The sequence below is a fragment of the Heloderma suspectum genome, chromosome 1 (genome assembly GCF_057233095.1).
Source record: "Heloderma suspectum isolate Gila_16-S chromosome 1, 16-S_ref, whole genome shotgun sequence".
Lineage (NCBI taxonomy): Eukaryota > Metazoa > Chordata > Lepidosauria > Squamata > Helodermatidae > Heloderma > Heloderma suspectum.
In genome coordinates this window covers 314362645-314378033 of record NC_139458.1, presented here as the reverse complement: position 1 = coordinate 314378033, position 15389 = coordinate 314362645, and the positions used below count along the sequence as shown (strand labels likewise).

Genomic DNA, 15389 nt, shown 5'->3' with positions numbered 1-15389 from the left:
GACCAGCCGCCGCCCCCGCCGAACCGCCGCCGGGACCCGCCGCCGGGAGGGACATTCGCTGAAGGTAAGTCCCATCCCGGGGGGGGGCGGGGGGCCAGCGGAGAATTTCCCCAACACTTTCAGGGGGCCGAATGCCTCGGCGCTCGGCCTCCTGAAGATTCGTGGAGAAATTCTCCGCCATCCCTACTCCTGAGTCCCAGTCCAGCCATTAACCACTACACCACACTATGCCACACTGACTTTGGCAAGCTTATAGGTGCTTGTCTGATGACTCACAGAATTTGGCTGGTAAAAGTGAGAGCTCTGTGCAGTTAGCACCTTGTAGGAGGCATTAAGCATATTTTCAGAGCAGGGATCTGTGCTTGTTCATGTTAACCGACAGGCAGGCATCATTTTTTCCACAGTGGCTTCCCCTGATGTTAGGGTAATATGAGGCACAGCTTGGTTCAAAAAGTGGGAGATGGCGAAAGAAGAGTGCTAGCTCTTTAAGGTAAATGAACTGACGTGACCTCACTTAAGAAATATTCTGGGAGTTATAAATATTTCATCCCAAATGTTGTTGGAAAACTACTGAGCCTAACTTCAGAACAGCGTTTATACATCTCCCCCGCCCCCCCTTAAGCTGTGATTTGCTGTGCTTCCCAGAGTACTCCTATGAAAACAGTGTGGGAGGGGGCATGTGAGGGCAGGCCTTCTGTGAGCATCTTCCTCCCATCTGAAAATATTTATTAGTTTGCTGTGTTGACACGTGTGCCACCAGTTCCAGCAGCAGGTAGTCCTCTCAAAAGGGGAATATTCAAGTGCAGTTGTGAGAGGTAATTAGCAATTCCATCAAACACAACTTTCACCTTCAAGCAAGCATTGCTATAGAGCATTATTATTCATCTACAAAGCAATCCTTTGCTTCCAAAATTTATTTGGTTGCTAATTTACAATTGCTTGCATTATCATAAAATTGGAAGAGTTAGATGGGACCAGAAATGCCATCTGGTCCAACCTGCTGCTGTGAGGTAGGACCATGAATGCCCCAGTCTAGAAATCAGTCTAGAAAAGACTAGAAATCAGTCTTTCTAGGCCAGAATATTTGTTTGTTTTAAATTTATAGTTTGCCAGAACTAAGTAACCTGCTATAATTATCTTGTAGCTCTTCTCTTTGGGTAGGTCTTGCCTGATGGATGGATGGTGCTTCTTCTTTTAAATACCTTTCCTCCGTTTTCAGTTTAGCACAGACTTCCCCCAGATGTTTTGAACTTCACCTCCCACAGACTTCCTCCAGATGTTTTGAACTTCAGCTCCCATCAGCCCCAGCCAGCATGGCCAGTGGTCAGGAATGCTGGGAGTTGTCATCTAAAAACCTAGAGAGCACCAGGTTGCGAAAGGCTGGTTTAACATGACAGCACAAAAGCATCAGCAGGATAGGGAATCTGCCATCTGAACGAGCCCTTAGTCCAGCTTTCCTGGTGTCCTCCAGAAGTGTTGGACTATAAGTACCATCAGCCCTAGCAAGCATGGCCAATGGCCATGCTGGCTGAGGATTGTGGAAGCTATAGTCCAGAAACGCTGGAGGGCACCAGATTGGGGAAGGCTGCCTTAGTTTCTCCTGTGGTGGTATATCTGATTGTATTCTGTATTTGTCTAGAGAAGTATATGGTGTCCTGCACAGCTGTGAACTGTTTTTACAACATTCTAGGACCTTGGCATATTGCCAGTGGGTGGACAATCTCCATGAGACCCAGAAGATGCTTTCTCTTAGTGGACCCTTAAGCGACCTGCTGAAATGGATTCTGTGCCACATAACAAAAGGAATTGTGAAGCGGGAAATGTACGGTCATGGCATTGGCCGCTTCTCTGAGGAGGAGATTTATCAGCTGATGGAGAAAGACATGCGCTCTCTAGCAGGTCTTCTGGGTAATGTACAGTGCATTTCATTATGTTCTTTATGATACGCAAACACGTTTTTTTGGCATGGTTTAGAGAGACTGGCATTGCTGTCTACGGAATTTTCTCTTTTCTTTAAGATTTTTTCCCCCATTTCCAGCCAACTCCTACAGTTGAATGGTTGTATATTGTGGTTTGCCAAGAGCTTGACAGTTCCACCCTCTATGCAGCAAAACCCAAAGGTTCAGGAAATCCCTGGGTAGGTTGAGTTTAGTGCAGGGGTGTTGAACCTCAGGCCTGTGGGTCCAATCTGGACCATCAGGGGCCCCAATCCGACCCTCCACGGTTCCCCAGATGGCCCCGTCCCCTTTCTCTAGACCATTCTCTTTTCCCTGACCACTGATCGCTTGGTGGTTTCCCGGCCTTTGTGCAGTCTTTTCCCTAGTCTAAAAGGTTGAAATGCCTCTCTCAAGGCTTAGTTACTCTAAGCTGAAATATGCTGGCATTTTGGCTCCACCCCTTTCTTTTGGCCCTGCCCCTTCTCCTTTGGCCCCACCCCTTTGGCCTTCAGCCCCACCCACCACTGGGATGCAGCTCCCAAGAGTTTCTCTGAAATGGAATTTGGCCCTCGGGCTGAAAGAGGCTCAACACCCCAGTTTAGTTATGCAGGCCTGATTCTAACTGGCAGTTTCCAGCCTGGCACTCAATAAGGCCATTGTTTTCAATGGCAATTTACTCATAATATAATTAGTAGCTCTCTGCAATGTGGAGCTTGGCTCATTTGCATGAGTCATCTGCAACTATTTTTCTAACCGCCTTGTACAGCATGATGTAATGCATTGCAATGAAATGCATGAGTTGATCTGTAGAGGACAGGTGGATTGATGGTCCTGTCTCTAGGCACAGAGATGGCCTAGATCAGAGGCGTTCAAACTGTGTTTTGGGTAATCCAGATTTCTTGGAAGCTTACCAAGGGTTCTTTAATTATCAGTAATGGCATTTGTTCCCCACTACAGATTCTCCTGTAATGCTGTGGTACAGCATAATATATTTTGGATGGTCCTAGGTTGCATTGCTCGGGGTGATGGTGAAGCTTAACATGCCTGTCTAGCGGCCCGGATGAACTGAGTTTCTAATCATACTAGTACAGCCTTCCCTAACCTGACGTGTTGGACTACAACTCATATCATCCCCAGTCTGTGCAATCGGTGGGCATGCTGGTTGTGGATAGTGGGAGTTGTAGTCCAACACATCTGGAGGGCACCAGGTTGGAGAAGCCTGTTCTAGAACATGCTCCAGAATACTCTGTAGCACATGCAGGTTCAATGGCAGGTAGGGAACTTTGGCAAGTTAGTTGATGTACAATGTATCATCATCATTATCTTATTATTATTACTATTACTATTATTATTATTCCCACCCTTGCTCCAAGGAGTTCAGGGTGCTGGTCATGGTTCCCTTCCTCTCACCATTATCCTCACAACAATCCTGTGAGGTAGATTAGACGGACAGTGTTGCCCAATGAGCTTCATCTCTTAGCAGGGATTTGAACCCAGGTTTCCATGGGTTGTAGCCCAACCCTTTTAACTACTACTCCATGCTTGGCTCTCTGCTTACCTCCTTAGCTACCTAGACGGTGTTCCCATCTCTTCTAGCACTAGGATTCTATGGATTAAGAGAGATTTCACCACTTTTATCCCATGTGTAGTTTTGGTATGTGGCTGGTGGGTGTGCCAAATTATTTTTGTTCACTCCCAGATTGCAAGTACTTCAGAACTTCATAAGAAGTATTCATATGTCACATTACATTTTGTTTGTTTCTACGGTGGTTAGAGAGATTAGCTTCTCATTATATTTGCAACACAGTCTTTAACTATTCAACCTTCATTATTTCTGTATTATGGTAATTTCCTGATAAAAGGTGCCTGCAGACCTGGTGTTACTGAGATCCTGGCTCAGAAATCTCAGATTCAGACATGTTTTCTGGAACTCAGAATGAGTCACTCTAATTCTCTCCAATAATTAAATCGGTTGTGAATCACCTAAAACTCCAGCCTATACTTAAGTACTGTTGCAGAAGATCCACATCTTCCCTGATGCACACATATGATATCCTCTGTGAACAAGCTTTCCCACTCACACCAGTGAGGTCATTGACTGAGCCCCCAACTCTAATGGTGTCTCTGAGGGTACGCCCTTACTTTCTCCCATGCATAGATAGTTGTTATCCACTCTTAGAGGGATAAGTAAGTGCTGCGCTTGATAACATTCTTGTGGTGAGGGTCCTGACACCCAGAAATCCTTGCAGCATAGAATCAACACTCATACACACCAGCCATCTTAATTATGGGTCACTCCTGTATCTCTTGGTCACACTTGGAGCCATTCACTTCCATGGAAAAAGGTGAATGGGTTGCAGCTGAAGGCTTAATTTGGTGTGGAAACAAAACTTGCCCTTTTCAGTTGATTTGTTCCACAGCTGTTGGGACTGGGAGAGAATGGTATATGCCCGGGTCTGTGTGCCAGTGCTATGCCTGGTTACCTGGAGACCTTAGTAATCACCACAGGTGACTAAGCAAGTGCTTAAATACAAGGCTGTTTCACAGTAATGATTCTACTGCAATTAATAATCAACACAATTCAATGAACAAATGCATATCGTCTGCAGCTAACATTCCCAATTAGAAAGGCAAATCTGTAGGCTATTTTATCCTTTGTGGGAAATTGTGCATCCTCCCAAATACACACAACTCTTGGTCTACACTCCAGTAGGCCTCAAATGCAGCAGAATATGTAAAATGTTGCATCCTCATCATTTTGATGGGTTAAACTGGCCAAAACTCCCTGCAGTGACTTGAGACTATGGACTTCTCCACAAGGGGCTTTTATCCTGCTATTGAGATTGGTTACTCATGGAAGTTTGCAGGTCCTTTACATAATGTCATCAACCTCCAAGGCATCTCCTTGACCTTTATCCCGTTTTTTTTTAAGATCAGAGATAATGAGCTCTCAAATTACAGCGTGTTGAGTTCCCTTGCAAAAAGAGGAAATCCTGCAATAAGAGGAGCTAGTCCACAGTGCCATCTAGTGGCTATATAATGAAACATATAGAGCAATGCAGAAAAGGGGAGGGGGGAAGGGAAGCACTTGGAAAGGGAGCCCGTCATGATCCTGCATTTAAAACGGAAGCAGAAGCCCCCGGTAAAGTTGTGAGATTTTAGCCTGGTGCAGAAATGCTCTACAGTGACCAATTCCATTCTACAAAGTTATTAGAAATGCATGCACAAACCACAGTGATGTGATTAAAGGCTTGACTGCTGAGCTTTCTGCTTTGAAGATAATAGCGGGTGCCATTAAGCAATATGAGCCATAGATCGTGTGTGTGTGTGTGTGTATTAGGAGTGACCAAAACATAAATAAAATACCAGCAGACCCATAAATGCTTTTGACACTGTTTTATTTTGTAGGCGACAAAAAGTACATCATGGGACCCAAGCTCTCCACTTTAGACGCCACAGTCTTCGGGCATCTTGCACAGGCAATGTGGACATTACCAGGAACTAGGCCTGAGAGACTAATTAAAGGTAGGAGCATCTTAATTCCAGAGTTGTGGAGCAGAAGGCTTGATATGATAATGGTGATCAGAAAGAGGAGCCGGTCCTGTTCCCAGTCAGATTGAAGCTCTGTTCGTGCATTAGCCATGTGAAAAGCTAACATATGAATAAGGGGAAGTGGGCCCACACCACTGGCCCCGCTGAAGGGCAGAAGCTGGATGTATTTGTGGCGCCAGCTGTGTTCGTGTCAGATTTTCCGTGCCATTGGAAGCCCCAACTGCGCTGGGCTCCTGATTCTGTGGAGAAGCCTATGTGTCTCCCCTTACAGGCTTTTTGCCCAATGCTTGGATGTTGGGAAGCAGAACCAGGCAGGTGGTCACCATTAGGGGTACACTCCGTAGGCAAAGCCCTGCTCCTCCTCCACAAGGAGGGCTAAGCATGAAGGGGGCTTCAGACTAAGGTAAAGCATAAGTAGCTAAGATCGAGGTTTTTAATGTTAAAACGAACAGTGCTGGCTTGTTGTTGTTGTTTTGATTTATACCCTCCCTCCCCCCACCTGCTAAAAATGGCACTCAAGGCAGCTAACAGTAATAAAACCAAGATTAAAACAAACTTCTCCATATATATCCAGAGTTCTGATGCTTTGCGTAATCACACGAAGGCAACTCCTATTCATTCAGTCACGGTCGAGAACCCATTGGTTATGAGCTTTGATGATATTACTTGGCAGCAGCTCACGCGTTGCCATCTGGGACTTTCTGCTCCTGCCTGTCTCCAAGCCTCTTGCTTAAACTCCTCTTTGTCAGTTCTTGCCAGCTGACCATAGCTGGCAGCGATAACTCCCTGGCTGATAACAGGGTCATAAACCTGTCCAAGGGTGGGAGAGGGGAAAGGAGGTTGAAGCGGGAAACTTTACCAGTTCATTCAAATCCAAGGCAATGTGGCAAAGAGAAGTCCATTTTCCAGTCCAAAGTCCAACACACAAGGGAACGTGAGCAAGGCTGAGGTTCAGGTGCTTAGTCGAGGCAAGGCTGACGAGATCTGGCGTGTGAAAACGATGTTGTTCTCCAGCAGCCTTGCCCTTGCCTGCACCCTGCTTTTAACTGCAGTGTCCTGAAGCAGTTGCATGTAATCAGGCTTCTTGCTTCTGAAAGCCTCTCTGGCTTAAACAGACAGAGGCTCGCCTACGTTGTTCTTTTACATGCAGCCACCTTCGCTCTGCTGGAGTCGGTGGCACTTCACCCTTTGAATCCTCTGGAGAGGCTGCAGCTGGGCAAGGAACATCCACAGGAGGTGAGGGGGCTCGGGCTCCTTCTGCACTGGTGCCTTCCCCTGGGTCTGGAGCCTGCCATTCCCCTTCCTCCTCGGAGGAGTCCAAGTGAGGCATGACACTCTTGGAAGAACATAGATACTTTAGACAAAGGGCTAGGGTGGCCTTTCTCAATCTGGTGTCCTCCAGGTGTGTTGGACTGAAAGCCCCATCATACTCATCCACCATGACTAGTGGTGCTTGATGGGGATGATGGGAGTTGTAGTCCAGTTCATCTGAAGGGTGCCAGGTTGGATAATGTTGGGCTAGGGTGATGTCCACAAAAAATGCATGAAGGCAGCGTGGCAGAGCTTGTCACGAACAAATCGCAAGTACCATGCAGACACATGGCTGTGCAAAGAACTGTCACATGGCAGCAAGCACCTGTTCAAGGAGGTGTGATGCAGGCTATGATACTGCAGTTGCATCTATAACCATGGGTTGATTGCCCACCCAGTTTATTTATGTATTTATTTTAGAAAATTATACCCTGCCTTTTCCATTGAAAGGCTAAGGGCGCAATCCTATCTGGATGCCTGTCAGCCTCCAAATTCGGAGGCTGATGGGCATCCTGTGCAGAGTGGGAGGAGTGTGGAGGTGCTCTTCGCCTCCGCACTCCCCCTACTCTGCATTTTAGCTGCATGGGCATTTTCGCCCATCTAGCTGAGGCATTGGGGATAACTGAGGCTTGGGGGAGGGGGAGGGACAGAGGCTGGGGAGGGCTGGGGGTAGCTCATATCCCACTTCCCTACTCCCCTCCCCTCCCCCCAGCACACCCCCTTTCCCTCCTCTCCAGCTCACATTTGCAAGCTCACAGAGGCAGCCAGCACAGTTCTCTCTGCGCTGGCTGCACCAGGGAGGGGAAGGGGGTGGGGAGATCGGGCTCCTGAGTCCAGGGCTGGAGCACTGTCTCCGGCCACAGATCCAGGAATCTGAAAAATTCTGTCTCCCCCCCCCCCCCCCGATGCTGTCTAGGGGCTCTAGGATTGCTCTCTAAGGCACCTTTCAACAATCAAACCAGTATAACAATTGTAACAACAATAACAGTTTGCAAAAGAGCCACAACACGTTGCACAGTATGCATGTTGACTGCATTTTAGAATACTTTTAGAATCACTCTGATGTGAAACTGAGTCACAGATTTGGTGTGATTAATTCATTCATTTATTAGATTTCTGTACCGCCCCATAGCTGAAGCTCTTTGGGTGGTTCACAAAAATTAAAAACCATTAAAATACATTATATAAATATAAAAACCATTCACATAATGACATAAAACAAATAATACACACAGCAGCAACATATATCTAAAACAATTTAAAATAATCGGCCAGAGACAATCAAGAGACTCATTATATGCTGCCAAATGCCTGAGAGAAGAGATGCAGATGCAACTTAATGCTTAAAGATTGTACGCGTTTTGCTGAGAAGTAGCATTCTGTATAACAAACACTCAAGCTGCAATTTTTTTGTGACAGTTTATATAAACCAACACCCTGCTTTGAGAGAGATTTCTGTATTTTGTTCAAAAGTATTTTTGCCATCTTCTTTCTAAACCCACATATGTGTGAAAATAATATTTTTCTACAGAATATTTCCCACAGATCCTGTTAAGGAAGGACAAGTTTTTCTCAGGCAATTCTGCCACCTGGTGGTTCAGAATTGCCTCAAAATGACTCTTGCCTATTTCTCTTGCAGTTCTAAAATCAGAATGTAGGGAATGTGCGTGTTGGAGACCTTTCACTGTGGTTTGTTAGGTTTGGTTTTGTCCCTCGTTGTTTGTGTGCTGTTCTTTGCAGTACATATCAGCCCTATTCAGGCATTCCACATCAAATACGCGAGGAGGGAGAGCGTTCTAGCCACACCCCTCTCCCTCGTTGCGCTCTGTATTTGTAGAGTGTGACTGTCTGAAGAGGAGAGCCTCCTGTATCCATGGAGGCTCCCCACATGAGCCAGAATAAGGTGATGAAGTAATCAGGGTTCTACATGTATCGTTCCTCCAAAAGAAGTTGGCAAGGTGTCTGTTGATGAATGGGTGGCTGTGTGCAAAATCAGAGGTCTCTCTGTTCTTTGTAAGGGAAAGGTTTTAGTAATGGACATGTGGAGAATGAGAAATTCTTATTCAATAATTCAGTTGTTTCATCACGATCAGACTGTTGTTGTTGTTAATAAATAATTTATAAACTGCTCCACACTGAGAGATAACAGAATGGTGTACAATAAATTAAAGCACAAAATACAAATGTTACAGTAAAAGATAGATCAATAAGACAATGGCTGGAATGTACTGCTCTGTTAGGAAATGCTTGCCTGAAAAGTCAAGTCTTCAGCAAATGCTGGAAACAGAGTAATGTAGGGTGCATGCTTGATCTCAGTTTGAAAGGCATTCCAGAGGATGGGAGCCACCACACTGAAGGCCCTGTTCCTGGTGGTTTCCAAGTAGTTCTCCAACCCGTGTGGGAACACCAGGAGTGCCTCTCCAGAGGTCCTCAGTGATTGGGCAGGATGAGAAGGGACAAGGCATGTCCTCAAGTACAGACCCATTGCAGAATTCTGTAACCATGAAGTATGGACATTGTGGGCAGGTTAGTGCCTACGTAACAAGGTACTAGCTTTCATACTAAGAAACCTCAATTGGATCAGTAATAGGTCTGCAGGGAAGAGCTCAGGCAGGGAAGCAAAATCTGAGTAGAGCTGGGGAAAAATCAGGCACCCAAGAGCAGCAGACTAGGATGCTGCACCAGCCAGTAAGAGTTTAAATCAGCTGTAGGCAGGTCTGAATTTCTAGCTTCTGGTCCACCTCTGAGGAAGCTATGGGTGCTTAAAAGGGCTGTGCTTGATTCTTCAGGTGTTGGCTGTAGTAGGGCATGGCTATGGGTGGGGAGAATTCCTGTTCTGCTGAGGATTCAGAGGAGGTGTCCTTGAGACCAAGGAGAAGGCAGAGTGATTTCCTCAGGATGTGTAGATGAAGGCAAAGCTTCATCTACACTTCAGCAAAGCTTTCGACAAAGTGCCCCATGATATCCTGATGAGCAAACTAGCTCAAAGTGGGCTACATGAAACAACGATCTGGTGAATCCACAATTGGCTACAGAATTGGACTCAAAGAGTGCTTATCAATGGGATCTTCTCAAACTGGGCAGAGGTAACGAGCGGGGTACTGCAGGGCTCAGTCCTGGGCCCAGTGCTTGTCAACATCTTTATTAATGACTTGGGGGTGCAGGGAATGCTGATCAAATTTGCAGATGACACAGAACTGGGTGGGATAGCTAATAACTTGGGAGACAGAAACAAAATTCAAAGTGATCTGGATAGACTGGAGCGCTGGGCAGAAAACGACAGAATGACATTTAACAGGGATAAATGCCAAGTTCTGCACCTAGGAAAAAGAAACCAAATGCACAGTTACAAGATGGGGGATATGTGGCTCAACAACACTACAAGCGAGAAGGATCTTGGAATTGTTGTCGATCACAAGCTGAATATGAGCCAACAATGTGATGTGGCTGCAAAAAAGGCAAATGCTCTTTTGGGCTGCATTCATAGAAGCATAGCTTCCAAATTCCGGGAAGTACTAGTTCCCCTCTACTCAGCACTGGTTAGGTCTCATCTGGAGTACTGTGTCCAGTTCTGGGCACCACATTTTAAGAAGGATGCAGACAAACTGGAGAGGGTTCAGAGGAGGGCAACAAAGATGATCAGGGGACTGGAAACAAAGCCCTATGAAGAGAGACTGAAAGAACTGGGCATGTTTAGCCTTCAGAAGAGAAGACTGAGGGGAGATATGATGGTGCTCTTCAAGTACCTGAAATGTCACAGAGAGGAAGGCCAGAATCTCTTCTCGATCATCCCAGAGTGCAGGACACAGAAGAATGGGCTCAAGTTACAGGAAGGCGGATTCTGGCTGAACATCAGGAGAAACCTCCTGACTGTAAGAGCAATACGACAATGGAACCAATTCCCTAGGGAGGTGGTGGGCTCTCCCACACTGGAGGCATTCAAGATGAGGCTGGACAGCCATCTGTCAGGGATGCTCTGACTTGGATTCTTGCATTGAGCAGAGGGTTGGACTCGATGACCTTGTAGGCCCCTTCCAATCCTACTATTCTATGATTCTATGATATCTTGTTGTTCTATCCAAATAGGCTCCAACCTGGTACTGTAGGAAAGTTTTTGGGGAGAGCTGAGTGGAAATAGCCATCTCCAGATATTTCTCCCCAGCATCTGGTAGCCAAATATCTCTAAACAGGAACATTGCCTTCAATTAAAGAAAAAACTTTTTTACTCTTTTCCTGCTACTGGGGTTAGGCTAGGGGATTTACTGTTAACTATATAATGCTGTGTTTTATTGTACTTGTTTGTATTATGTATGATACTCTGAGAGCTTTGGCTATAGGGTGACTCCTACATTTAATGAACAAAAAAATAATATTTCCCCTTCCCCTTATATGTTTTCCAGGAGAACTGATTAACCTTGCCATGTACTGTGAGAGAATAAGGAGGAAATTTTGGCCAGAGTGGCACCACGATGATGACAACACTCTGTACGAGTCAGAAGAGAGTAGTGAAGCAAGTAAAACTCAGCCCTTGCAGGACTTCAGTTTTTACTCTAGGACAGAAACATTTGATGATGAAGGAACTGAGAATAGTTTTTCCCGAACACCCGATACCGATTACACTGGACATTCCCTCTTTGATTCTGACGTGGACATGGATGACTACACAGATCATGAACAATGCAAGTGAGGTGTCTAAGAAATGCTCCTCTAGCTTGTGTGAGAAATGCCATCACCTCTTGGGAATTCTGGCAACTTCCCCAGGTTCTAAAGAGGCCCAGGTTGGTTGGGAAGAGACCATTGTGCTCGATGCTGTTTCCATATGCCATTTGGACCTCTCCAGCATTTTTTCCTTTTGTTCAAGCGTTCCAGTGGACCCTAGACAAACAATTTTTAATTCTTCTTGACGAGATGGTGAAAAGTTGACAAGGAAGGTAGTGGGTGGGGCGGGATTCATGTAAAAAAGAAGGACATTCCAGAATGACATGGAGAAGCAAATGATAAGCAAAGTGTTGAGGAAAGCTAGTTTGGGGCTGATATTCTCATCATCCCAGAAACAGACTGAGGATGGGGGAAAGAAGGAGAGAGGGGGTCATTAGAGCCTCCTGTCTCCTTTATACATCACAGAAATAATTAAACTGGGCCAACAGTTTGAGGAATGACAAAATCCTCCTTCCGTCCATGGCTCCTATCACTTTGGGCGTACCAGGTGACTGCTTCTATTTGGTGTGTGCCCACGTGCGGAGCGCTTGAAATGCATGGTCTCCAATTTGACAGAAAAATGGCCAAAGAAGACAAAAAGAAGGAGCTTTTTTCTTTATTTGCATTCAGTTGTCTGTTCCCATTTGATAAATTTGCTTAGCAATTTTTAATTTATTTTGGTACCATTTAAAAAAAAAAAAAGGATGATGCTCAAAGTTTGGTTTTTCGCTTATATATAACACCTGCTTGCCACCATTACATCACACTCTAGTGTGACCAAGAAACAGAACCCAGGATCAGGTTATGCAGATGAAAAGGAGACCTATACATTGTGAAGCAGACATGATTCTCAGCGGCTAAAATTGTTGAGAGCAGGTTTAACCCCCATCCAATTACGTTCCTGATTATACCCTTTAACTTTCTCTCACATACATGAATGGTTGCTTTTCTCCCTTCTCCACACCTGAAAGTGGATGCCCCCCCATCCCCCCCCCACACCAACTAGGATCCTGCAGTGGGCTACATCCTCCCACTTAAGCCCTTCCAAAATACACATCTTTCCTGTGTGTGCATGTGCACAGACACCCAGCTATAGTAATGGTAGGCTTTCTACTAGTACCTCATAATCTGCACCAGTTTGGCCAGTTGTTAGATGGAGCATACTACAAACATTTTTCTAAGGTTCTTGGATAAGAATTGGATTTTATTTATTTATTTACACTATTTATATACTGTTCCACATCTAAACAGACTCCAGAGCAAAAGATAAATGGAATAAAACACCATATTCAAAGTTGAATACACCTTTTTTGTTTTCACTTCCTCGTCCGCAACATGGCAGAGCGCTGCAAATCTTTACAAAGCCCGCTGATTTTATTATGGAGCAGTGCAGGGATGAATTTTGGAAAGGAAAGGTGCTGCTGGGGCTGAAGCTTACCCAGAAGTCATACCATCTGCCTTTAAAGACCTTACCTCAAAGGATATGTTAAGGCTAGCTATGGTTACACAACGCAAAGTATGTGACAGCTGTTCAAAGGGATAACCATCTTTATTATGTTACATGTTCCAGAGCACATGCTCTGGCTTTCCAAGACAGATTGTGGGATTTTATTTAATTCATTTTATTTACAAGGATTTTTTATCCTGCTCTTCAACCCTAAAAGGGTTTTCCAGAGCTCTGGCTCCCCAGTTAAGCTCTGCTGTAGGATTGGTTTGTCAGCTGCCTGAAAATGTGCTTAGCCAACATTTGCTGTTCTAGCCTGTCTTCCTTTCCGTATAATGGATCTGGTTCATCATCTCTTATCTGCGCAGCTCTTGCATGCAGTGCTGAGATCAGTGCTATTAAACTGATAAGGGTTCTTCAGCAGTGTTATCACATTGTCCTTGGAACTTTTGGGACCTGAAATCTTCTTAATCACTGTATAACTTACATCTTCTATATAGTGTAATATAAGAACAGTAGCTGATCTCAGATCCATAGAAATCTAATCGCAGGCTGTGTCCATTAGTTTAGCAGTTTAACAGAGATCTCTTACAATTAGAAAATAAAAGCACTCTGGAATGTTTGGGGAGTTGAAGAAGGCCTCTGTTTTTCTTTTGTTCATTCCAAATATGCCTGAAATGACATAAAAGTTGGTGGTAGCAGCAAAGATCTCCCTGTGCCTATCTGTAACCTTCTCATGTGGTGACGGATGCCAACTGAGGCCTTAATGGTGTAATCCTAGGGACCATTGAACTGATCAGATCTCCTCCTCCAAGGAGGAGGGCAGCAGGGAGATTAAACCTCGGAACCCCTCTCCCAGCCCCTGTGGAAATCTCTTAAGCGCGTAGCTCTCTCACTTCAGAAAGTGGGGAAAGGAGTGTGATATGGATGGACTGGGCTCCCAACACGGGGGGAGGGGGGAATTACGCCAGCCCAGCAAGTGTTGTAAATAATTTCCTTCCCATTGCTTGTTTGGCTTATTCACTTCCCAAGTGTTCCCACATAGCTCCTGGCTCAAAAACCAGATGAAAATGTCATATACATGTATATTTGGAAAGAAAATACCTTTAAAGTACATATTTAAATGTGATTTTTTGTGCAAATTTAAAAACAATCACAGATTGCTGTGGAAACAGGACAGAATGGACTTCTGAGCGAACACACATGAAAGTGGCAGGGGCCTGAAATGGACTGGTTTGTCCATTCTCTAATTGTATTGTCTCTAATCCATAGATTTTAAAGGATGGGGAGGCATATGTAAGAAGAGATTGGGCATCCCCTTAGAAGAGAACCTTTAGGATGATTATCTCCCTTTTTAATTTAGGGTCATAAAAAGATTGTACATTCCAGCCTGAATAAGAAATCAGTGTAATGGTGCAAATCCATTTGAAATTAATTGGGCATGTGTTAGTGGAGAAGTCTTAGGATACTTTTGCTTTTAAAGTTGCCTGACTGAAGAAAAAAAAACACCTTGAATCTTCTAAGCACACCTTCTTTTTCTTCTTTCCATATGTGAAGCAATCTTGGGGGGCGGGGGGGACTGCAAGGATCTAAAGGAACTACAAATATCACAGCATTTTAGTTATATGGTTTCTTCTTTGTTTGATAAGAAATACATGAATGTATTTAACATATATGCCTTTCGTTTCTTAGGAACAACTCAGGTTATTTTGGAGGAACAAATTAGTAAGTTTTCTTTTTCTTTTTACCCTGTTAGGCCAATTGAATGGCTTGAATTTAAACTGAATTAAAAATTGTGGATGGAGGTAGCTATGTATGTATAAACAAGTCTATCAGATAACGAAATATATTTATTTCTAATGTATAGTTGGAGATCTTGCTTCTGTTGCAGAGAAATAGTTATCCACTTGCAGAAATAAAATGTTGCTTCTCTTATTATTATAAAGCCTTGAAATTAAAGAGCCAGATCATATTGTAAGTTGGGGTGGTAGCTGATCTGGTAACTTAAAAAAAAAAATGGGATTATGGTTTGGATAAATGCAACCAGAAGGAAGGCTGCAGCACACAGAAAGCTACTAAATGCAAGACAATGTATTGACAAATTTTTGCAGTTTACATTTGTCGCCTTCAGTGCCATTTTTTCGTAGAAAGGTGGTGCACAAATCAATTAAATAAATAATTACTAGATTTAAGGCACAATCCTATGGCCACTAGACAGCGTCCATGGGTTTTTTCAGTTTCAGGAACCGAGCTCAGAGCCAGCGCCCCAAGCTCGGTTCCCAGAAACCTGACTGCCCTCCCCCACTGCCTCGTAGGAGGCGCGGTTCGTTCCCAGCTCCTTACTTGAAAGAGCAGTGTGGAGCAGCCGAAAAGGGGGCATTCCTGGGGGCAAGGAGGGGACCATGGAAGCGTTGTTATGACGCTTCCTATGCGCCATCCGGCCTGCC

At 44.7% G+C, this 15389-nt stretch overlaps 1 protein-coding gene across 1 annotated transcript in view; it reads left to right on the top strand.

The window, feature by feature from the left end:
- FAXC (failed axon connections homolog, metaxin like GST domain containing) overlaps positions 1-14878 on the top strand; it is a 41871-nt gene extending 26993 nt beyond the window's left edge. Inside the window, exons 4-6 of the mRNA XM_084827175.1 lie at positions 1691-1908; positions 5346-5462; positions 11201-14878. Coding sequence (XP_084683301.1) covers positions 1691-1908; positions 5346-5462; positions 11201-11487 — 622 coding nt within the window. The 3' untranslated portion in view covers positions 11488-14878. The remainder of the gene's footprint in view (positions 1-1690; positions 1909-5345; positions 5463-11200) is intronic.
- The last annotated feature ends 511 nt before the right edge of the window (positions 14879-15389 follow it).